We start from the raw sequence: 24,325 nt of genomic DNA on the forward strand, positions 1-24,325 counted from the left end.
AGCATATTTCCTGGTCAGGGCATGAAGGGGCTCAGCCACAGTGGCAAATCCTTCACGAATCGTCGGTAGTATGATGCCGGCCGATGAACTGACGGACCTCCTGTACTGATGTGGGTGTAGGCCACTCATGAACTTTTGTACTTTGGTGGGGTCCGTGAACACTCCTTGTTCTGAAACTATATGACCCAGATAGGCCACTTCGCAACCCGCGATACCAATATTTGTAAGCGACTTTACAAAAAAAACAAGCCCAAAGTCGCTTAGAATAAGCGGACATGCAACTGTAAACAACGCCGGGGTTAAATCCCGTTTCTTGTGTGCAAAAATGATGAGCGTGGTTTAGTTGTAGTTTATTTCAAACACCGTGTTCACAACTTAATTCACTAGCTAACTCTGCTCCGGTCACAGCTCAACTCCGCTTCCTCTCACTCTCTCTCTCTCTCTCTCTCCCCACACACACGGTTCTCTTAAAGGAGAAGCAGCACCATTTTACAACACGTTCAACATGCTGTCATTTTTAGTATGATTGTTTTGACCACGGTTAACAACTCTGGGCTAGCCCACAAATTCACCAGTAACGTTAACTGTATACATAGACGACTAATCTAATGGTAATTTAGCTAGCTAGCACACCCGTGGACTCTGTCTCAGACTCCCGGTACTTCAGAGGTCACCATATATGACAAGTAGCAGCTGTCAGAACGTGTGACAACCACTATAACTGCTTAATAAAGGAGTCAAACTTCTAAATATTTTTTATGGTGGTTATTTCATCCCTTGTCATTACTTTGGACTCATATTTTATTTATAGTCACCACAGAGCCAGTACTTCAGCAGGGCAGGTCACATATTTTGATAGGCCAACTGTCAAATTATGTTACTCCACTGTAAATCTGCAAAATGCAGCCATACACACATCAAACCACTTCAAGCTAAAACTACATTTAATTTACACAATTGTACATGTTGCACAACAGAAGGTGTTGCTGCAGGGGCTTCCCTGGTTCATGTGTTTAACACATGTCATGTGGAACCACCGGCCACATGTGTCACATTGGACCTGTAACAACAAAAGTGAAAATACCATAGCAACCATTTGAGAATAGATATTTTGAATACACAGTAAAAAATACACTATAATTGAAGAATCATTTGATTATCTCCCCATCTTCAGAGAAAGAGTTGTGTTCTCCACAATGGTAGCACAGCTCACGAAGGTCATCTGGTCATCAGTGACAAAAAAAAGACAATTCAATACGAATACAATAAGATTTGTCAATATTTGTAGGAATGCATGCATCATGATTATAGATCAGAATATAAGCTGCATTACCAGACTTCTTCAGACTTCCTTCCTGTAGCAAGCCACTGCTGCTCTTGTATTGGAGAATATCAGTGGTTCATCTTTCAGTATCTTGTCAGCATAGTAATGTGACAAAAACTTAATTAGCTGTTTGGCAACTGGTCACACGTTTAACTACACAGCCTACACAGAAACAACAAACTTTCTTTCAGGACAAAGGCACCGCAGGAGTCGCCATCCCCCGGCAGGGTGTGTGGAACAGTGCCGGCTGTCCACCTCGACACATTGCACCCTTTCTTCCGGATGAATGCCCTGTTGGTACACCAACACCATGACATTTGAGAATACCTTTTCAAAATTATGTTTTTAAGGGAAACTTTTTTTACCACGTTTTCATGAGTTACCTTGTAGACTGCAAACATTGTTTGACCTTGCGTTAATCATTGCCCAAGGGGTCCACCACAATACTGCGTCTTTCCTTGGGTAAGATCACCTAAAGAATCAGAAAGTCACATATGATTACATTGTCTTAACACATTTTGTCTGAATAAAGATGTGAAAAATATGCTGGGTTTCCCCCGTAATTTGTATGCAATTTTGAGGCGGCCCCCATTGGACCATGTGTGTTTTTTTGTGTATGTGCATGCACAAGACCAAGTACTTACAGTTAATATCCAGTGGCCGGGCTCATGGACAGCACCCATAGTTAGATTGTGTTGGGTGGGATCACACTACAAAAGACCAGGAGCATTGACAGAATCACGGGCAGACAATGTGCAACAGCGCCTTCTGCGGTCACAGTTTCTGATGGGTCACAGCTTTCGGTGGAACACCGGCCCGGGGACACATCCACAGTCAGCCAGCTTGCAGCCAGCCCGGTCAGCACTTAGCAAACTCCGGTGCTAAGGATGCTAACAGCAGTTTGCTGGACCGTCGGGAAACAGACCCAGGCACCAGAGTCAGAACAGAGGACAGCCATTTGTAACGTTACACCTCCGTTAGCGTTACCGGTGACCGCAGCCAAAACCGTAAATTACCCCTCTGTTGTGCCCAGCACACTCAGCAATATTGCATTGTGTGGCCAACTGACATTCCAAGAGCAGACAAATTTACCAGCCAAAACATGGCCTTTAAAGATGCTGTAGTATTGGATCTGGATGGGAAGGATAACTCTGGGAGTTGGAAGGGGTGTGTCGCGATTCTGCCTTCTCACTCCGCAACACAGATTCGTGGAACTGAGTGTCGCGATTTCGTTTTTTTTTCCATTTCGTTGCAGCCCTAGCAGAAAGCGACGCAAAACTGAACCATTAACTTTTACTTCCCCATTCAATGTGTAATGGGAAAATGTACTGTCAGCCGAAGGAAAACATTATAGAATACATTTTAAAAAGTAGCCATTTATACCATTTAGACATTCAAAAATACAAAAAGCCTGTCAGGCAATCACTCATACGGTAAATCACAACAATACGTTCTTGACTCACTGAAAGGCATGCCTTGTGTGCAGAGTTAAGCTTCTGTAAACACTGGCTTTACCATGAACAACTTTGAGAATGATACAAAGCCCTGTCTGTGTCTGCACTGTGATGATTAAAGTTCCCTTCTAAGTTGAGGCTAAACGTTGTCTGTTGTCAAGGTCACAGTAATAATTTTGACTGAAACAGAAACCTCGATGGGAATATGAAATTAATCTCTGTATACATTTAAGCAGCGCTCAGCACTATTCTCCTTAGAAGGTCCCAGGAGCCCTTCTTCTGTATGCAGAGATCAAATAGGCCTACTCCAAAGACAACTGTTCATACTATCTGAGGCTTTACCACAGAATAATTTTGAAGACACCAGATTGTATTGTAATTGGACTCACTCCAGCACTGAGAAACTACATCAATGAGAGGTATTAAAAAACATGTCTTCACCTCTCATAAAATGCAGGAGTTCATTTATACCACCCTCATTTTCTCCCTTTCTGTGTGCAAAGTGAACCCTGTCCTGTTACTGTCCAAGTTTCTCAACTAATAACCAGCACTGAAACATGCCAAAGGCAGTTTCTACAAAGAAAAGTTGCACTTTTATCACCTATCCAAAATCAAACTTTAAATTATGTTTTATGTGGTTTGACTGAATCTTCTCTTCTATCATTCGATGCTTAGATTGGTCAGCCTTTGTGTTTGAATTATTGGTTTACCAAGGTTAAAAGCCATTCTTAAGTCAGAGCCATTGTAACACACAGGTAACTACTCACTGTATACAAGGTTGTGTTCTTTAGTGGTTGTGAGCCTTTTCAACACATATAGGCCAAGCACCTCGTTGTAGTTAGTGGCAAAAAGGAACACTCATGTATCTTAGAAGTGTAATGGGAAAATTACATGTTAGTATGATTTCATACATTTTTCCACATTTATTCATCATTACATTCTTTGTTTTTACATTCAATATTCATTTATTTTTCAATATTATGTTACTTTTCATATATTTTACCATACAATGAAGAAAAACCACAACTGATATTTTCTAATTTTAAATTTGAAGGTGGTAGCCCTAAAGTCTAAACGAAACAGTTGTCGAGGCCCTGTGAAACCAATTCTCAGACTCTCACGCTGATAATAGACATTATCTGTGTCCAGAAGGTACAGGGCTATCCAGACTACCACTGGAAACTTTAAGAATAGATAGAATAGAATGCCTTTATTGTCATTATACACAAGTACACGGTACTTGTGCAACAAGATTAAAGCAATCCCTTTGCAGTGTTGACACAAAAAAAATATAAGAGTATAAAATATCAAAAATATAAAGTCAAAGATATAAAGTGTAGTGACTGTCAAGTATACATATATAAATCAGCTTGAATAAGCATAGGTAAGTGTTAACACTCTATAAATAATATTGCACAGTGATGGAATGAAATGATTAAGTACTAATATTAAGTAAATAAATATTGCACAGTAATGGAAAGGTTAATGTATTAAATATTGCACTGTATGAAATGAAATTGCACAGATTCCAGTGTCCTATGAGGTATTATATAACAGTAACAGTATAACAATAATATTGCACAGTCGGACGGAATGAAGAAGACAGTCCGGGGGCCGGGGGGGGCTGTGGAGTGGAGTCAGTGCATAGGCATGGGGCACTGGACGTGAAAGACGTGAGATTGTTTAACATGATTAGGCTCCCTTCTGCACGAGAAGTGGCATATAAGGTGAGGTTTTTGCTTCTTTTTTTTGCTCATATACTTGCACACTCTACGGCTGTACTCTGTATAACTGTTTTTGCCTTGTACTCTGCAGAGTCTAATAAATACACAAAAAAACACCTTGGTTCATTCATTCATTCATTGTCTTTATTTGTTTCAAAAAAGCCTCATCCAGAATTTGTCACAACGGCTGAACAGAAACCCACATGATAGAAGCTAAGTAAAGCTAACACCCAAGATAAATAGTAAAGATAACACACCATGCCATACCCATCGATATAAAATCATCTACTACGATGGACAATAATTTCTATCAAAGGAACCATTGTGAGAGAAATGTGTTGTTCCAAAAAAGTTCAGATGACACCACAAGTTGAAACTATGAACGCTAGTGGCTGTAGTAAAATACATCATTTATTGATCAGTACTGAAGTTATAAATGAATAGATCTATTATCTTTTAGAGGTAGGCAAAGCACTTTCTGAAAAACCAACATTAAACATGAGATGAGTAGGAAGCAGCCGGTCTAAGTGAAGAACCACAGTAATCGGGCGGTCCTGTTCACCAGTGAGACTGCCTGTCAGTTAGGGACACTAGTTTCATTTTGGCTGTGAGGACAGATCAGCGATGTAAGTTGGTAAACATCTCAATTTACCGCTCAATCCTTTTTCTAAATCTTACCTACAGTACAGTCACGACTCCAGAGTGAGATCGCAGAGCCAAGGTGTCGAGATGAGAGCACAGCATGGCAGTGAGGGGTGTTCGGGATCATGTAGCTTTAAAGGGAAACTTCAACAATTAGCATTAAGCTTAGTATCAGTAGAAAATCGGTAGTATTTTTGACTGACCGTGCTTCTCTCCCTCATGTCCCGCTGAGACAAGATTTGTCTGCTTTGTGGGTTTGGAAAAAGCAAAAAAAAATGCCTGTGATGATGCTAAATGACAATTTTTGCATCAAGAGGCATTTTTGCCCAGAGGCTGTGGATTACAAGCCAGCTAGTTCCGCATGTTTTCAACACGCTCATAGGGTGTTGGACACTTTACCCAAAATGAGTCGAGTGTCAGCCATCTTGGAGCTAAGCTACAGCTCTCGCTTTTCAGCAGCAAACATTTACAACAATTATGTGCATTCAAAATACCGCACATGTGTACCACCGGGACACATGCAGTAGGTACAGATCGGAGAATATGCAGGAAACTTTATTACAGTCGGAATACTCAACACACTATGCAAGCTTCACCTGCTATGGAGACCAGCACCTCAGCCTGCGGTGCCCAATACCGCTAGCCGGGTAAAGGAACATTGATGAGGGCAGGAGTTCCAGTTAGGCCAGAAATCCGATCTATTCTGTTTGCAAGTGTCCGATCATTAGACAACAAAGTGAGTGCAGAGACTGCTGTGTTTCTGTGGAAAGATGGCTGAACAACAGTGTACCGGATTATCCAGCTACCAGGCCTGCTAGCCTTCCGAGCAGGTGCTGCTCTGTCGGGTAAGACTCGTGGAGGTGGGCTGTGTTAACACAGACACGGACTGGTGCAGATATGGGTTGCTTTTTTCCAACTACTGCTAACTGCTGGTGGAGTTTGTGACTGTTTGTGACCATTCTACAATCCACGCAAATTCACAGTTGTGTTTATGCTCGGTGTTTACAGCCCACCAAACGCTCTTGCTACCAATTTGTTAGCTGAACTTTACAAAGCCTATAATGTGTGTGCACTAAATGTAGCCTGTTTTGTACGTCTTTTTTATATAATGTCATTTTTATATGTTTTAAATGTATAACACCACTTGAGCCACAGTGAAACATTTTGTGTATATGATTGAAAAAACAATAAAACACACTCGAGTTTGTTTGTCTATTGGACCTATCTTGAAACCGGCACAGCGCCGCGCAAAGCCCAACGCAAGTGTCTTTGCTATTTTAAGACTGACACAATTATTTATTTCCAATCCAGCGCCCATATCGTTTAAATAGCAAATGCACCTGCGGTCATCTTTGCACTCATGGGTGGCTGGTCTTACAGGGAGGTGTGTTCAGGTGAATTCTTGGCGTATTGCTATCTTGCAGCAGCAGAAAGTGATTGTGTCATTGACCAACAAAAACAGTCAATAGCGTACCATTTCATTGAATTTTTACAGTGCATTAGCCAAACGCGCCTCGGCTCATGCACAGCACACGCACAGTACGGTGCAAATCCGCCATCATAATGTTTCAAGGTACAAACACCGTATGCTTAGATTGTTGAAATAGGGCCCTATGTCTGTAAACAGTAGGCGTGACTTGGTAGTGGACTTGTAGGGCAGCAAAGCAAGTGCATTCTGGGATTGGGTGTCTTTCATCCACAAGAGCCAAAAACACATTGTATGGCTTTTCTCAGCCTAGAAGGCACCAATTTCTATAACAATTTAACATTTCTACTACAGAAGTGACCAAATTTAAACATATAGTCATCTTTCAACAGGTGAAATATCCCTTTAACCACTAAAACAACAGGATGACATCACCAAAATGACGTTGTGTTGTAACTACCTTCAATCAGCACAGAAAGAAGCTGGCCAAAACGCATCAAGAAATATTGTATAATATTTATTTTTCATTATTATATTACAAAAGTATTAACATGTCAATGATATATATTAAAGAATAGGCAGGAAAGAAATATACATCATTCTCCGATTAGTATCCTACATTCTGCCTTTTACATTTAAGTTATAGTGAGAACTCACAGCTTCCAAGGAAAAGCAGTGATTTATACTGGAGAAGAAAATCATTTTTAAGCCACAAGAAAACATGAAACCCTGGATTATATCTGTCAGCAGACCCGGGAGCACTTGGGGAACCCCCAGAGCAGTAAAACAGTTAGGATGGATGACAACCCAAAGCCTCAGGATTTTGCTGAAAAACAGGCTTTGAGTTAAGTTATTTCATACAGATATTATATGACTACATTAAACAGACATTCAAGTACAAACTAATAGTTGTTAAACTTATAATAAAGGATTCACATACTGTCTAAACAATTACTGAGATCTGCAACGTTAAAAAGGGATCCAACGGGGACACAAATAGAAGCAGACAAAAAATCTGAACTTCCATTAACAGGTAAAACTGAAAGCTGCTAGTGTTGCTATTAATCATTGCAAAGTAAAACAGTTAATGTGCACATGGAAATCAGGGTAGGTTAAAGGCAAACCAGGAAGTCAGTTATACTGTGATTAATGACTACAATGGACAGTCTGGATAATCATTTTATTGTTCGCCTTCATTTTTTTTCTCCAAATAAGTTTTCCTAGCCAGGGGTTATTTTACAACCTGTCTAGTTGTTTGTTTCAATGTCTGACCCATTTTCAGCAATATTGTTGTGCTCCAAGATCTCATCTTTCACTTCACACAGTATTATAACACATTAAACCTAAAACCAAAGCTATGAAAATGAAACCCAAGTTGGAATTAAAAATTGATTTCCTTAAAGGACCATTGTTGAAAAACAAAATACAGTCTGGGTCAAAATGGAGCTGCATGTGTTAGAGGAATTTCTTTTTCAAATAATGCATTCACTCTCTGAACACAGAATTAGAGAGTAAACATGTTTTTCGAGAGGTTCTGACACATTGCAATGCCTGCAGGACTATACATGTCTGGATGTGGGTGCACATCATCACACCATTGGCATTTTCATCATCAGCATCTGGTGCCTTTCCTCCTAGGATAACTATCTCACTATGGAGCTATAATAATCACATAAGACATCAAATTGAACTCTTTCCTTTAAGCAAACGAGAGGCAGTATAACCTGACATGTTATAGTTACCCTCAAGGCACCTTTGTCTCTTTTATCTAGTTAGAGGCTGAAGACTATTCTGTAATAGTGTCATTAACAGAGCTGTTCCAATGACAGTATCACTGACTTTGATGGTGCCAACTTGTGAGATAATTGGTTTGGGGGAGCAGTCATGACTTGTTAGGGAGTTTAACAACTGTGTTAAGGTTGTTAAGTAGTGACTATTGTCGTCAGGGAATCACCCCCAGAACAAAAGCCTCATATACAAGACATTAATTCAAAGACAAAGTAGCAAATACAATTCAGTAATAAATGAGTATAATTAATCTTAAAGTTATTATTCATAAATCTTGAGACCTTAGTTGAAAAAGCTCCAAGCTACTCAAGTGGTTTAGATGCTCAAACAGCCTTGACTTTATATCATGATAAAAGCCTCACCATGGTATATATTAAAGATGAAAATAACGAATGACAGCAATTATGCTTTAGGCCAACTGCAGCGTGAGGAAGGTCACGGTCTATAATCAAATCCTATCATCATATGTTCTAAGTACCTGAGGAGAATGTACTTTTGGCTGTTTTGAGCCCTAGTTAAATGTTTAAGTTATTTTTTTTACATTGTCGTCTATTTACAGTAGCAGCTCTTTAAAGTTTTTCCTGTTTATGTCTGTGGTTTGTATGGATTTATGCATACAGTACCTGCTGTACATGAATAGTAAAATCTGGTTTTCAAGAGTATCATTTTAGGTTCTGCATCATCTCAATAGGATTATTTCTTGCTTATATTTTCTTATACTTTCTAAGTACTTTCCCAGCATATGTGAGCCAAAGAACCAATTTTCGATTTTGATCGATTTCAATTTACTTATTCTCTCCTAGCCATTGACCAGACCATGCATTTTCTTTTTCTCTGCACAGGAACCTGCCAGTAACACACCAGCAGTGTGTAGTTAGGTAGTAGGTAGGAGCAATTGGATTCTTCCTCACCAGTGACTCCAGGAGCTATCAGCTCCCGTCCAGAGGAGGATTGAGTTTGAAAGATGATAATAGACTCCTGAAGAAACTAATCTATTCCTAAAGAAGAAAGGAGTATGATCTATCTCACTTGCCAACGACTTCCACCTGGCCACCCCTCCCCTTTCACAGTTTCCTTTCAGCAATAGCATTACAGGTCAATTTTGCAATTAAAATAAGCCAATTTAATGGACTTTGAACAGAATGGCAGCTATTACAAGTGAATAGCAGATGACTTGAATCCTTTTTTGTTCTTATTAGCAAAATGCTTAAGAACATACGGACCATATCTGAGAGCTTATTGTAAGATTTCTACAATCTGAAGCAAATTTGTATGAATAAATGTCAGTAAAGACACAGGTTGATAGGTTGAAGTTTGTATAAATATTGCAACTGTAAGAGCTAACTGTAACAGCTGGAGAGACTGATTTTTTTCAACTTCAAATTCAATTTCAAAAGTATCCATTTAGATGAATTGACTCATTTCACAGCAATTTTTAAACCCCATTTAAATGAAGTGCAACCTGTGCTATGTGCTATATCATAATGATATGCAGATGCAAATTAATGCTTATATATATATATATATATATATATATATATGTATATATATATATATATATATATATATATGTAGCAATACAATTAAATTAATACCAAACTTTTACAACAAAAGTTTTAGTTTTTCTAGACATCCGCTGTTATAAATAAGTCATTATTAGTGTTATTGAATGCCAGGTAAAAATAATTACTATTTGCAAAGCTGAAACATATGCCGTTTTACATAAGCCGCAGTGTCTTTTCATTTCCACACGATCACTAGGGTTCACAGGGTACGTGTCCTGAACTGTGCGGAAGTGGTGCTCCATTACATAAAGCTTGTTACATCCACTGGACCTTTCGTTTCTGGATAAATAAGCTTGAAAACAAGTCTTGAAAGTTTCATGCTGCAAAAAGGCAGCTGTTACAAGGCCATGAGCATATGTAAACAAGGCAATATCAAGACCCAGATGGCCCCTGTCAGTCTAAGGCTCCTGGATCTGCCATCCATCTCTGAATCCTCGGCAGGTGGATAATGATGATGATGATGATGATGTTTGTGATCACCGGTCACATCTGGACTCACTGAGGAGAGAGCAGAAACCAACAGGCCAATCAGAAGGATGCTCATTATCAATGTAACATCATGGAAGACGTATTACTGTTTGCACTGTTAACATTAATTTCAAGGGTGATCTAATCTACACTAGTCTTCTTGTCAACAAAGGAAAGACCATAAAAAGACCAAACCCAGACCACTGTTAGTGTCCCAATCCTATCTGACTTCCCTCCCCTATCAGTGGCACTCAGCCCTAAACCCATTCAATCCAAAAAGTGTATTTGTTGGAGACTACTTTGAGCAGTGGACACATCTAACAAGTATTAATGGCAGCAGGAGAGTGTACATGGGATTGACTCAAAATAAACTACAGTGGCCATTTTCATGGCAATGATTTTTTAGGTCTCTAGTCAACTAAAGATAATCTTGTTTTTTGGGGCATTTTTGCCTTTAATTGATAGGACAGCTTAGATATGAACAGAGAGAGAGAGGAGAGGGGCAAGACATGCAGGAAATTCCCACAGGTCGGATTCATACCCTAGGCCAATGCGGTGAGGAATAAACCTCTACATATGGGCCGAGTTCTACCAGGTGAGCTATCCAAGCGCCTTGTTGACTGAAATTCTACCTGCACTACCAATCAATTGGTCAACGGGGGGAAAAAAAGATTAACATTATCTCGAGATTAACTAAATCGGCTACAGTGTCCTGAGCACACTCTACCTGGTAGCATTTTGTGTCCACCAAAGCTGTTTAACTTGAGGCTAGCGTATGTTTTTAATTGTTTGAAATGGGCATTGCATATTTACACTATGCTACAAACGCCAGCTGCCTGACAAGGCTCTGAGCCCCTATTCTGCGATGAGAACGACACATTAGGCTTTGTTTCTGGTCGCCAAGAGTTGAAAAATGTTCCACTTTGGGTAAGACGCTTTTGTAGACACACGGTCTATGATAGTAACACCAGTAATCTATCTATCTACGCATTTGGGTTTGATGTTTTTCTCCCATAATTATAACTATAGCCATAATGCTTCACACATATTTCACAGCTGCAATACATTGTTGTTATCACTAAACCATTAACGGAGTCTGTTTATTTTCCACCACCTTATTTATAGTAAGGTGATGCAACTAGGGAGCACCTTCAGCCTCCATCTCATCCCCCAAAGAGCAGCAAAGAGCATCTTGGGTGCTCCTTTGTTTGTGCTGAGGTGTATAGGATGAACACATACACTTCATTAAAAATATAATAGTTTAAATAAGTATTGTTCAACAGATGTATTTCTTTACAGGAAAAAAGTTTTCTTTTCATTTCTGCATTGATTCCAGTTTGTAGAGCCTCTAAGATGGAACTGCTCAGTGACTTCTTTTCATTATTTTTTGTTTTTGGTATGTTGCAGCATGCAACAATATTATTGTGCTTCTATGACTATTATCAGAGGGCACACTATGTCTGTGTAACGTGGACCTATGTTTGAGTTAATGAGTTACAATTACAGCAGCAATGAGGCTGTTTGATTTACTACATTCTAAAGCTAATGTGTATAATATGTAAGGGACTCATAAGTAGCTAGCTAATTAAGTAAAAGTTATACTATAACAATGTCCTAGCTTTGCTATTTCCTGGTCCTTTTTACAAAATACTGTACATATTTATTTGAAGGTATGCTATGCTTCTTTTATAGAATAGGCTTATTTTAATTTATAATAGAAAATAAATGTGTTTATATCAAACAAATATTAACTTTATTAATTAGATTGAATTGTATCTCATTGAATCTCACCTCTTCAATTCAACACCGAATCAAACTGAATCGTTCTTGTACCATGTGAAATAACAATGACCGCCGACTAGTCATGTGATGGCAACCGGCCACATGACATTGTTTTGTAGCTGCTACAGGTGAAAAGGTGACTGTTTTTTCCTCTCACAATGAGGAGTGAACGTATACAGACAAAATTGTATCAATAAGACAGTGCACGTACAGTCATGAGATGATGACTTAAAGGTTTAAAAAGACAACAACTGCCTTGTTTTACTCACTCTTACCTATGGTTATATACCAGAAATTGCCTGGACTTGAATTCAAACACCCCCAATGGTCTACACCTTTGAAAATCACACCATAATAGCAACGGATATCAATTCAGACAACTGCACCACACCGGCTGTCAACATTCATCTTGCTTTTTACATCTCTTTGGAGGCCTTAAAATTGAGGGGGGAGGAATTCAGTGTCCCTTCCTGAGTGACTCTTAAACCCTGCTGATGTCACCTCAGTATGTATACTTCAAATTCCAGCCTAGTTCATCCCCCCAGGGAAGAAGTAAAGCTAGACCCAGATAGATGACCAAATGCTCCAAGACTTTCAAGTTTCTCACTTAGGCCCAAGGGTCATAAGTCTGTCACGGGCAGGATTAGTCCAACCCAGACCCTTTCAGAGTCTATAAAGGCTCTGTTATCAAACTTTATCTTACTAGCAGAATAAAATAAGACCAGCTGCAGAGGCAATTTGGACTCTGTGGACTTCAATTCCACTTTTTATGGTGCAGCAGAAATAGTCTGCAATTCCTTTTCCCAGAGCGAGATTCATGACAATCACTTGTTGGTGTAACAGTTGAATTTACCTCACAGGATCATTAAAGTTTAATCTAATGTAACGTCATTGTTTGCTTTCAAATTACAGTTTATCAGTGTTTCTTTTGATTTCTAACTCACCACATTTGAATGTATGAATAGAAATGTATCTTACTAATGGCCTCTTTCCAACATAAGGGTCCATAAAGGAGCTACCGTTGAAGCATCTGCGTGTGGCTTGAAATTAACTGACTATTGATTCACTGCAGAGGAGTCCCCAAGACAGCTATTTGAAGGTCTGCAGCTCACAGATAGTTCGTCTGAGTTTTGTATCCAAGAGCATTGAACTCCAACGCCTTAATCAATTCCTCTTACTGAAGTTTCAAGGTCTCTAATGAAGCAACAAGCTGTAGATAGAATGACAGAATGTACCTTTCAGATGAATAAATTCTGCACCACTGAAACCACCTTTTAACAGCAAAAGAAACACCAAGCAACTAATGCCGTGTGAGTAAAACCTCAAACAAAGTAATGCACATGAGGTCTGTCTTCAAAAATACAAAAATACACCATTTGTTTTTGAGTTACACAAAGTGCTTTCATTTAAAAAAAAGATTGATTTATTAATGTACATGAATATATTGAATATAACCTGCAAATTTAATGTGTACATACTGAGTGTATTTAATATATAACATGTTACTATGGAAGGAAATAGAAGTAATAAAATAGGGAGACAAATAATAAATTTAGAAAAAGTTTCGAAAAAAGATTTAAAAGACAGCACTGACATTTACAGTAAGCCATTTCTTGGTTAATCCCAAATGTGAAAGATAGGCTTTGTCCTCATCCTTTCCCTTCACCCCACATCTTGTTTAGAAAAAGAAGGAATTTGGTAATCGGACACTAGTAGGTTTTTTAGGATTGAAGGAGGAAAAAATAGGATGCAGAATAAGATTGTGTTTCATTTCTTCTGGATTAACAATTCTGCAATGTAACACCCAGCTGTGCATTAAAAATAATCTTTAAAATGTTGAAATAAATTCTCAAACTAACATGTACTGTAAGTAATGGAGGTCTCTTCTTTTGGTACATCAGGCATGTACATGTTACTTAATATCTTACAAACACACACACCCACACACACACACACACACACACACACACACACACACAAACACACAGTATTGACTGAGAATGCACTGCGTCTATTAATAACCATCATCATGGCTGAATCTTATGGCTGTAAGTGGGTTGTTTTATTAATGATAATGAAAGCCCAGGAGAAGGAGCATATTACCCCTCTAAATCTACATCGTCAATATACTGCAAAAACCCAAAAGAGCATACATGTTTCTTGTGTACCATTGCAAATTTAGTCTCAAACTGCTAATGTCTGAAAATAGCTACAATGGTCTGTCCTTTTTTGGGATCCAAGTGTAACTGAATAGGATTTGCTTGGGAAGTTTTTGCAGTGAAGACAAGTTTTAGTAAACCCTCAGCAGAGAGGTTAGGATGTCTGAAAAGGTGCTTGGTCTGAAAAGAGACGTAAGTCAGAAGGAGAGGCTTCCAACTGAAGTGAAATCAATAGAAGTTGATTCCTGAGGACTTGGACCAACAATGATCAATACCACACTAAGTGCACTAGGAAAAAAAAAAATAATAACTGCGGTGATGGAAAATGCCTTTTGTGTGATTATAAGAAGGTAAGCATTCAGAGTTTTATGTCCACATCTTCAGCCGGTCTGTTTGAGAAACAGGATTATTATAAACAGCTCACATTTGTCAAACGTCATTACAGCTTCCATTCTTTTAGTTTAGCAGATTTATTACTTTAAAGGGGATTTTCATTTGGAAACTAACAGCACGTCCTCTATCACTTCCTGATTATTCCAGCTTGGTACAGAAAACAGTATATTAGGTTGTAAAATGCATTACTGTTGAAATCAAATTGCTCAAACAGTGACACTAATAGTGTTCTCCAGTTGTTCTCTGTTGTTTCAGATTAGGATGTATGGATTTAGTTTCATTTAAATATTACAATTAAAAATACAATTAATAATTCAGATAAAGAATGAATTCAGATTATTTTAATTTGACCTGGTCATCAAGCTAACACAATCCAGTTTACATTTTGGCAATACAAGATTTAAAAAAGAAAGGCCTTTGTTTGACAGGACAACAGTATAAAGACAGACAAGAAACACAGAGAGTGAAGGGATATTGACAGGAGACAAAAGTTTCACTGGAATTGAGGTGGTGGTATGCGTCTTATCCAATCAACCCCAATTCAAGATCTTTAGCTGACAACGTTTTGTCTTCTTATTTATATTAGCTTGCCATATGTTGCATAACTAGTTAATATATCAAAGTAGTAGGGGCAAAGTACAATATGTAAAAATGGAAGAGTAAAGGTATAGAGTCTTACAAAATGGAAATACTTAAGTAACACTACTGTACCAGAACCCTGAAATTGTACATGCACGCAGGGTGCGATTTGCTGAGGGCATACGTGGGATTTCCCCTCTTCGGGTCTATACAGTCCCCTCCGAAAGTATTAGAACTGCAAGGAAAATTCCTTTGTTTTTGTTGTTCACTAAAGTCATTTGGGTTTAAGATCAAACGATGAATATGAGACATTAGTTTAGAATTTCAGCTTTTATTTCCTGCTATTTACATCTCAATATGTTAAACAACTCAGGACATGTCACCCTTTGTTTGAACCCACCCATTTTTCAAGTGAGCAAAACTAAAGGAATATGTGACTGAAAGATGTTTCTTGTTGCCCAGGTGTTGCCTTTTAGGCTGATTGTTCAAACATTAAATAGCTCTGAATGACTAGTCTAAGTTTTTATCCTTGGTTTAAACCTATAAATGACTGCATTTCTTGTTGAAGAGGATAAACCAACATGAAGACCAGAGAGCTGTCTATAGGAGAAAAGCAAGCCATTTACTTTAAGATTACTTTAAGATTGTTTGCTCCATTACATTTGCGCACCTAAAAATACTGTGGTCTAATAAAAAAGGTGACATGTTGTTAATTAGGAAAATAAATATAAAATAAATATATATAAAAATAAAAGCAATTCTGAACTCTTGTCTCATATTCATCTTTTCATCTTAAACCCAGATGTCTTTAGTGAACAACAAAAACAAAGGAATTTTCCTTGCATTTCTAATACTTTCGGAGGGGACTGTATAGACCAGAAGAGGGAAAATCCCAGGGTTTCAGGGTTCTGGTACAGTAGTGTTACTTAAGTATTTTCATTTTGTAATACTCCATACCTTTTCTGCTGAATTACTTTAATCCCCGGTGGGGACTAAATGTATCCCCCCCTCAAAGGGATTAATGCTACTTCACCAGTAGACCATGTTTTAAAATACAAGAATTTTAAACTAAGTAAAGCGCTGAATGTGAACAGTCTATGGCGCAATAAAACAATAAAATCAGAGCAGCAGTTGCTGGTTGTGTTTAACCGCTAGAGAGCTCCAGGACGCCGGCTGCGGAGCTCCGTCAGAACTCCGTTGTATCGTCATGTGATGACTAGTTAAGTTTAGAGAAAAGATCGTGGTTTAGATGAAAACACTCCTGAGGAACAAACAACCATTTCCTGGGTAACAGTATTTAGATTTTGTTGTTTGAGAGAGAGAGTTGTATCTTTTGACAGTATTGTTCCTATTTGTCATGTCTTTGCATCTGAATAAAAAATGGGTTTACAGCCATTTGTGATTAACACAAATATCAGAAAATGTAAATTTGTGTAAATAGGCTTCCATTGGGTTTATTTGTGTTTTCAGAAACAAAGTATCACTTTCTCAAAAAGGCAAGACCCTTCAACTGGCTTTTCTCCCAGGCCTTGGATGGGAGCTTCACCACATTAAACAACATTGAATTCTGTGTTATTTGACAGTGTTATTAGACTTCCTGCTGCCAGAAATACACCCGAGACCTGAACCTAAGAGAAGTCTTATAACCGTCTTTACAGTCTGCTGTGAACAAGTAGAGTTACAGTAGAGGGATTAAACCTTCATTATATTAGGAAGCAAGAGCAAAAAGCAGTGATTCAATTTTCTAATCCTTCTTTTCCTGAATGTTTCATTAAAGTTTTGTGGCAAGAGGGTGAGTAAATAATACCCAAGTATCCAGACTCAAAGGAGATTTTTGAGTACATTTTAATCCTATAAATACGAATCCAACAATAATCCCATGATGAATGACAGGTTTTGTTTGTTTGTATCTTTCAGGTAGGCCTTATTATTGTTGTCTGTGATCAGGCCCCCACAGCTGTGTCGTAAGATGGTGTTTGAGTCGTAAGTGGCTACATGGTTGTGTGTTTACAGGGAGTACAGCAGGGGACTTAAAACGCAGCCCTGGGGTACTCTGGAAATCAATGAGCCACATGCACAGTGAGGTGTTTAATCCCAAATTCTTGAGCTTTGTAACAAGCCTGGAGGTAACTATGGTGTTAAACACTGAACTATAGTCAATAAACAAAACAAAATATTATAACATTATCATATTATATAGATGAAGTCCTCTCACAGTATTGCAAAGAAAAACGCAAAGACTAGGGCTTTCACAGAAGATTATTTTTCAAACAATTAATCTAGCGATTCAATTTTCAATTAGCGATTATTTTCCCATTGCTAAATTATTAACAATTTACCCAAACATTTTTTTAATAAGGTTCAAATCTCTATTTATTAAAATTAAGAGTAAAATACAGCATGCTAACTTTCTCCCCTCCTGCTGGCTATTGGTGTAAATTACAATCAGTGGTATCTAAATTTATCTGGAAAGGCAAGCGGCCAGACTTAAGATGTCTACTCTACAGAGAAGAAAAAGGGATGGTGGCCTCTCCGTTCCCAACTTCAAACATTATTTTTGGTCCTTTGTGTTGAGGCCCCTTCTCACTTGGTTTAACCCAGATGTGTCTGTTTGTTGGTGTACCTAAGAAAGTGCTATGACAGAGCCTTGGTCACTCCATGATGTTCTTTTTGCCGATGTTTCTAACAAACAGTGCCAGCTACATTTTGGCCCCATTATCTCGCATCTTATCAAAACTTGGAGATTGGCTAAAACATACTGCCCTATAGCTTGTAACTGGCACACCTCTTCCCCATTATTCAATAATACAGCACTCCTGACTGGTGGAGGCCAATAGCCCCACAATGGGAGAAAAGGGGGTTTCATTGTCTAAAAGACATTTTTAGCGAGGTTGGTTTATTGCGTTTTTCTGACTTGGAGAAAGCATTCAGTCTATCACGTTCCTCTTTTTTCTTTTACCTTCAGTTAAGGTCGGCACTCGAGGCATACGGTGTCCCCTGGCAGAGGCCTTAGCCCATCCGTCCTATCCGGAAGTTATTTACTGTGCAGCATAAAAACTGTGGTATGGTATCCAGGCTTTATCAGTTCTTAGTGATATCTGGCCGCACTGCCTTCCTATTGAGAGGATCTGGGTACGCAACTGCCCAGGCCTGAGTATGGAGCTCGACTGGCATGATGTATGGTCTAACATTCCAGCAGTATCTCGCAATCCAGACCATCAGCAGATTTACTAAAATTTCATTCATAGGACATATCTTACCCCTGTGAAAATACACCACGTGCACTTTCTGCCCAATACAAAGCACAAGGCAAATATCTTCACATGATATGGGAGTGGTCTCCTGTTGGTCAGTTCTGGAACAATATTGCATCCAAAATTTCCGCCTTGTTTAAGGTTACTGTGCCTGTTACTGTCAGTGTCTTGATTTTGAATCATCATCAGAAACGTGCTGCCTTTGCTGGACTTACAGCTGCAAAGAGAGTGATTGCAACCCGTTGCAAACCACCTCAAGACCTGTGTATGCGGACATGAATACTTTCCTATTTTGATGTTGTATACGTGGAACTCTCCACGGCGCGCATACATGGAGTGTGTCTGTGTGTGAGTTTGTCTGTTTATGTATGTGTTTGTGTGTGTCTGTTTCTGCGTGTGTTGTTTTGTCTGCCTCCCTCCCGTTTTTCCTCTTTTTTCTCTTTTTTTGGCCCTGAAATAGGTTCTCCATCTCAGTGTATTGTTTGTAATTGTTTGTCAGTTTGTTTCTTAAATATATAAAAATAAATAAAAATTTCACAAAAAGAGTAAAATACTTCCACACTTTAGAAGACCGTGTGCAAGTCTTTTTCTCAACGTGTTGCTGGAGGCAGCCATGTTACACTACCTCAACAAATCGTCCCAGCCCTAGTTTTGACTATTACTATTTATCTAAAATATGCTTATAATTGCAGGTCTTTATTTACGATTTCTCAATTTGTCCATTTTAGTGGCTAGATGTATGTGGTAAAATTGTAAAAAAGACCACACCATATTTCTATCAACTACCATGTTTTTGAATATGTTTGATCTGTCCTGTAACTGCTCATAAACTTGAATACAAGTCTACAAAGGTATCATGTGTGACAACAGATGACATGTGTGTTGTTGGCATTTTTGTTGCATTTTCTTTGCATTTAAACTGGTCCTTATTGTGGATAGTCTGATAAACGCACCATTTAGGAGTTTAGCCTGACACAAACTCCACATTGTTGTCGTCCTCTCCGGTATCTCCATTAATCTTGTCAGGTTCCTAAAAAAAAGAGCATATTTCTGGAACCTGTCTTTTATCATTTTTCACAAATAGAAAAACGTCTGGGTCAAAATGGATGCTTCTGTCCCCGATCCTGTCCATCAAATCAGACAGCATAAGACGGGTCTATGCTGTCACCACGTCTCCGATGAAGATGTTTGTCTTGTCTTAGCTGCCTATGTGGTTGCAGATCTCCCCTGAACAAGTGTTACATCATCAATCCTACTAAGCATGAACCAATATCTTTGTCCTGCACCAGCGCTTCAAAAAGCCATAACAGCAATAGGACAGCTCTACTCGAAAGCCCTTACGTTATGGCCCTGCAGGTGATGATATGGAAGGCCTTGAGAAAAAGATAAATTATCCCTGTAAAACTTTGAAACCCACATACATGGAGACACTCACTAACCGCACACATGTGTTTTTGCATGCAGCTATAAGCCTCTATAGATGAATTTTAATGATCAGTGTACAGCCCAATATGTATGGCATATAGAGCATGAAAAGCAAGATTAGTATATAAAATAAAAAGACACAGGCATATTTCTGAGCCAGTTGTTTTCCTTCAGAATTGGTTTGTTTTTATAAGAATGAGATCAACTGAGGGGAGAAGCTAAATGAAGAGAAACCACCTGAGACCTCTTGGAGAGAAGGCTGAGTGCTCCCATTCTCAAACTTAACAATTGAATATAGCTCTGTGCTGAAGACGGCATCCCCTTTCAATTAGATTCAAACGCCCAGAGAAAACTGAATAAATTAACGCTTTATCCATAAACATCACATCATTTTGCACAATTTCACTCATTTAAGTCACCTGTACAATTACAGCGCTTAATAAATAGCCAGTTTATGATGATTGATCCACCGTGAACGCTCTAATCTGGTTGTTTTTTTCTCTTTCCCTTTCTCAGTGTTGATGTAATCAAATGGTGTCACATCTAAATTTTTCAGCTGCTATGTGTTTTTACTGTATAGCTGTGCTAGAAGATAAGCAATGTTAGTGTGGGACACCTGAATTTGTGCAAATGGATTCATCAGATATCAAGTCTCATTTTGTTCAATATTTTGATATTTTATGACCAACTTCTCCATCAGTCTCAGCTATTCTTTGTCTTAACAAGATGTACTAAGCTAAAATGGTTAACATAATAGCTGGCAAACATCAACATCTTCACTGCAACTATGTTGGCTATTTAGCTAGAAACATTGCTGTGCAGTATCCAGCTTTTGTTTTTCCCAAACAACAAATAAGAAATCAAAAAGCATTAACATATTTTGAGCTGTCTCAGAGTTTGACAGCTCTGTCCAGAAAAAAAGCATACCATTTTTTGTACCCTTACTGAAAAACAACCATTGACTGGCCAGGTTTGTAAACACTGTGTTTACTGATGGAAAACAAGCCACCGCTGACTGTTTGGATTGAAAATATATAAAACAAATAGATGCTTTTTGTAGCTGCCATCGTGTAAAGTCACAAAGCACAGTAACATAAAGTAACAACATTGTATTAAACAGAACAACATTGGAGTAATCACATTAAGCATTCATCAGTAAAATGATTTGTTAAACATGCAGCAGTAAAAATTGTGTGTAGCAAGGTTAAGATAAACTAAAACACCTACAATATTTGCTCACCTTAGATTAACATTGTCTGACAATATCTTAAGAGTGTAATCATTTTGAATCAGGTCAACTTACCTTTAGTCTGATTTAATTTACCTGTACTTAAAGCTAAAGCATTTTAAATGTCTGGTCTGACCCCCAATACAACCAACATCCATCCTGTTTGTGCAGTTATAGAGAAAAGCAGGATCAATGGAATCTAATTTAAGATTGAAGCATTATTCTAAAACACAGATCCTGGTGCATCTCTGCATGGAGCCAGCAGAATGATTAAGTGCCTTGGTTATATCCTGTATAGCTCTGCTGCACATGCCACAGTGAGAGTGTTCATGTCCTGGATCCCATCACCCTAGCCTCTATTACATCCTCAGAGCAGTCAATACTGGGCTCTGACCGCCAGTCAGTCACTCTCAGGTTGCACACACAGGCAGAATACAAATTAGCTTGGAAAAGTCAAAGCTCTGCATCCACACTTTTTCTTAGCAGGCTGCTGTTTGGACAAACCTGTTCCCTTAAATTTGGTTTGTCACAGAGAAAACTACATCTACAAAAGGCACACAATCACTAAACACACAAGCTGTACATATTAGAAAGAATTCAAAATTGGTAAAGAAGCGGCCATCAATAAGAAAAAGAAACATGGCTCTTTGGTTTGTCTGTGTGTGTGTGTGTTTGTTTGTTTGTCTGTCAGTTAGCAAGATTATGTAAAAACTAGTGAGCCTGATTTTCTTGAGACTTAGTCATAGGGTGTAGCATTGGCCAAGGAAGAACCCATAACATTTTGGAGCGAGTCCGAATCACCTTCTTGCAATCAACATTGCAAGACAGGGCATATCTGCTGCATTTCATGTACTTCTGGGGAAAAAGAAATCGGGAAAATTGGTTGCAGACTTGGAAAATTCACAATGCACGTTGTGAAATACGGCGCCTTGGCGATAGTCTTCTCTCTCCATGTGCCCTTCTAGTTGGCTTATATGTTTTGCTGAGATGATGATGATAATGATGATGATGATGATGTGTGTGAAGTCTATGAAGCTTGTAGAGCAGGAAAATGAAGAATTGATAAGTCAATCATCAGACAATTAGTCACAACTATTGATAACTGATTGTTGTTATAAAGTAAAAAAGCCAAGCATTCACTGGTTCCAGTTCTTCAAATGTGATGATTTACTGCTGATCTTTGTCATATATGAGATGTACAGTGTCTGTACTCTATCTTTAGATTTTGGAAGGGAAGGTTGAATACAACAGACAATTTGAATACATCACCTTTAAGATTTGGGGAATTATTACAACCACTTTTCACTAGGTTCTGACACATTGTAAACAAAGTGACTAATCATGCAATGCACTGCTACAGTAACTAAGTAAATATTTTGGCAAAATAATCTTTTACATTCCCTAAACCTAATGAGAACAATCTGACTGGCAGAAGCAAAACAAATCCTTCAGTTCTGGCGAATGATAAAAGAAAAGCTCAAAACAACCTTGTTAATATTGTATCAGATGGAGTCAGAGAATGTTAACAAAAGGAGGGGATGTGTTCAATTTTTCATGCACAGTTTCTTTTTTCCACTGAGAAAAACAAAACATAGGGGCCTGATCAAATTGGCATGCGCTGGTAAAGGTCTTTGCAAACCTGCCCTGCTCCGTCTCCTTTCTTTTCCCTCACCAGCAGTGCCTCATATCTGTGGAGTTAAACCTCACTGAAGTCAACTTCATGAAACAGCAAACTAGCAACTTCTTGTGCCGTATAAACAGGACAAGGTCGGTTCTTGTATCTCTGTGTTCAAAAATATAGTATAAAGGGTGACATTAAAGTCCCTGAAAACCTTTTTTTCTGAGTCACCTTCTCAGTGATGAACACAAAATGTTTTGTAAAAGTTACAACAATCTTGTACAAGACAGATTTCCTGTATTTTTTTATTTGTCTAACCGGCTAAAAGGGGACGGGGCTAGGGTTGGAAAAAGGTGATGTCATGTATTTCAGTGCACAGATTAGGATTTAACAAACGTTTAAATCTTAACATGATGGCATTAGTGTGGTTACTTATTTTCATGTTGCCGAGCAACTGTCAATCAAATCTGATCAAACCACATCACACCCAATCAGTCTTGATGAAGCAGCTTTGCAGATATTTTAGTTGTTAACCTTAAATTAAAACTAAGGATATTTATTTCTGAATTTTAATTCTGATTGTTGCTTAGTTAGTCATCAAGATTTTATGACGCAGAGAAATTTTAATTTGACAGATTTGAAACCAAGTTTTTATGGACTAACTGTAGGGTGTTTTCTAGTCTCACATTGCCAGACCTTCATCCACAGCGCTACAGAGGAAGGTCTGGCTAGTCCACACAACATTCCTGGATAGGAGAAAAACATGCTATGTTTTATAGGCATTTCTTTAAACCAATCTCAATTGTCTTGGGGGGTGATAAGGGTTGGACGCAGCAACAGTGCCTCTGCAAAGTAGCTTTGGGAAAGAACGTCTTGGGACTATCCAATAAAACACTCCATGGTTTGGTTAAAGCAGACCTTTACTCAGGTGTCAAAGCACCCTTAAAGGCATGATTGTTCCTTAGGTGCTGGAATAAAAGGAGGATTAGTCCTGCTTGAAATGTATTTCCCGTGTGATTAAAAATGGCTTTTGCAACTATAAATTAAATGTAATAAAACGGTTGCATTTGATTATGTGGGAATACCTTTTGTCAATTCCCATCTGGCTCTATTTGTGGCGATCTGTTGAGAATCAGAGGGACGTATTGCACTCTGTTTCCGCCTTGAAGCATTATGTACGAATTAGATGCCGAGCTCAGCACGACGTTAACCGCTCCAGCAACCGATTGGAACGCACTGGTCCCTATTTAGATTGTGTAAACAATAAAACATGCACACACAGTCAGAAAATACAGAAGTTGATTTAAAGATGGAGAACATTGCTAAACCAAGTGGCTAACATCATCATTTTCACAAGTTACAATAAAACACCTTGATCAAAAATTATTTTACAATTTGAGTTACTAGTAATTTCATAAGATATTTTATTATTTATATTACATTATGATATATACAGCTACATATATATATATATACATATATATATATATATATAT

General features: G+C 38.4%; 1 protein-coding gene and 1 long non-coding RNA gene across 2 annotated transcripts in view; both read right to left on the bottom strand.

Moving 5' to 3' along the window:
* Positions 1–1,509: 1,509 nt before the first annotated feature.
* LOC116699266 (uncharacterized) lies at positions 1,510–2,040 on the bottom strand. The gene is made up of 3 exons (XR_004334407.1): positions 1,969–2,040; positions 1,708–1,796; positions 1,510–1,615 (listed from the first exon to the last, which is right to left on the bottom strand). It is a non-coding gene; the product is annotated as an uncharacterized LOC116699266 (long non-coding RNA).
* A 5,976-nt stretch (positions 2,041–8,016) lies between these two features.
* gpc5a (glypican 5a) overlaps positions 8,017–24,325 on the bottom strand; it is a 125,172-nt gene continuing 108,863 nt past the window's right edge. The window contains exon 9 of the mRNA XM_032527777.1: positions 8,017–10,421. Coding sequence (XP_032383668.1) covers positions 10,261–10,421 — 161 coding nt within the window. The 3' untranslated portion in view covers positions 8,017–10,260. The remainder of the gene's footprint in view (positions 10,422–24,325) is intronic.

The sequence above is a fragment of the Etheostoma spectabile genome, chromosome 1, assembly GCF_008692095.1.
Source record: "Etheostoma spectabile isolate EspeVRDwgs_2016 chromosome 1, UIUC_Espe_1.0, whole genome shotgun sequence".
In the NCBI taxonomy this organism is placed as follows: Eukaryota; Metazoa; Chordata; class Actinopteri; order Perciformes; family Percidae; genus Etheostoma; species Etheostoma spectabile.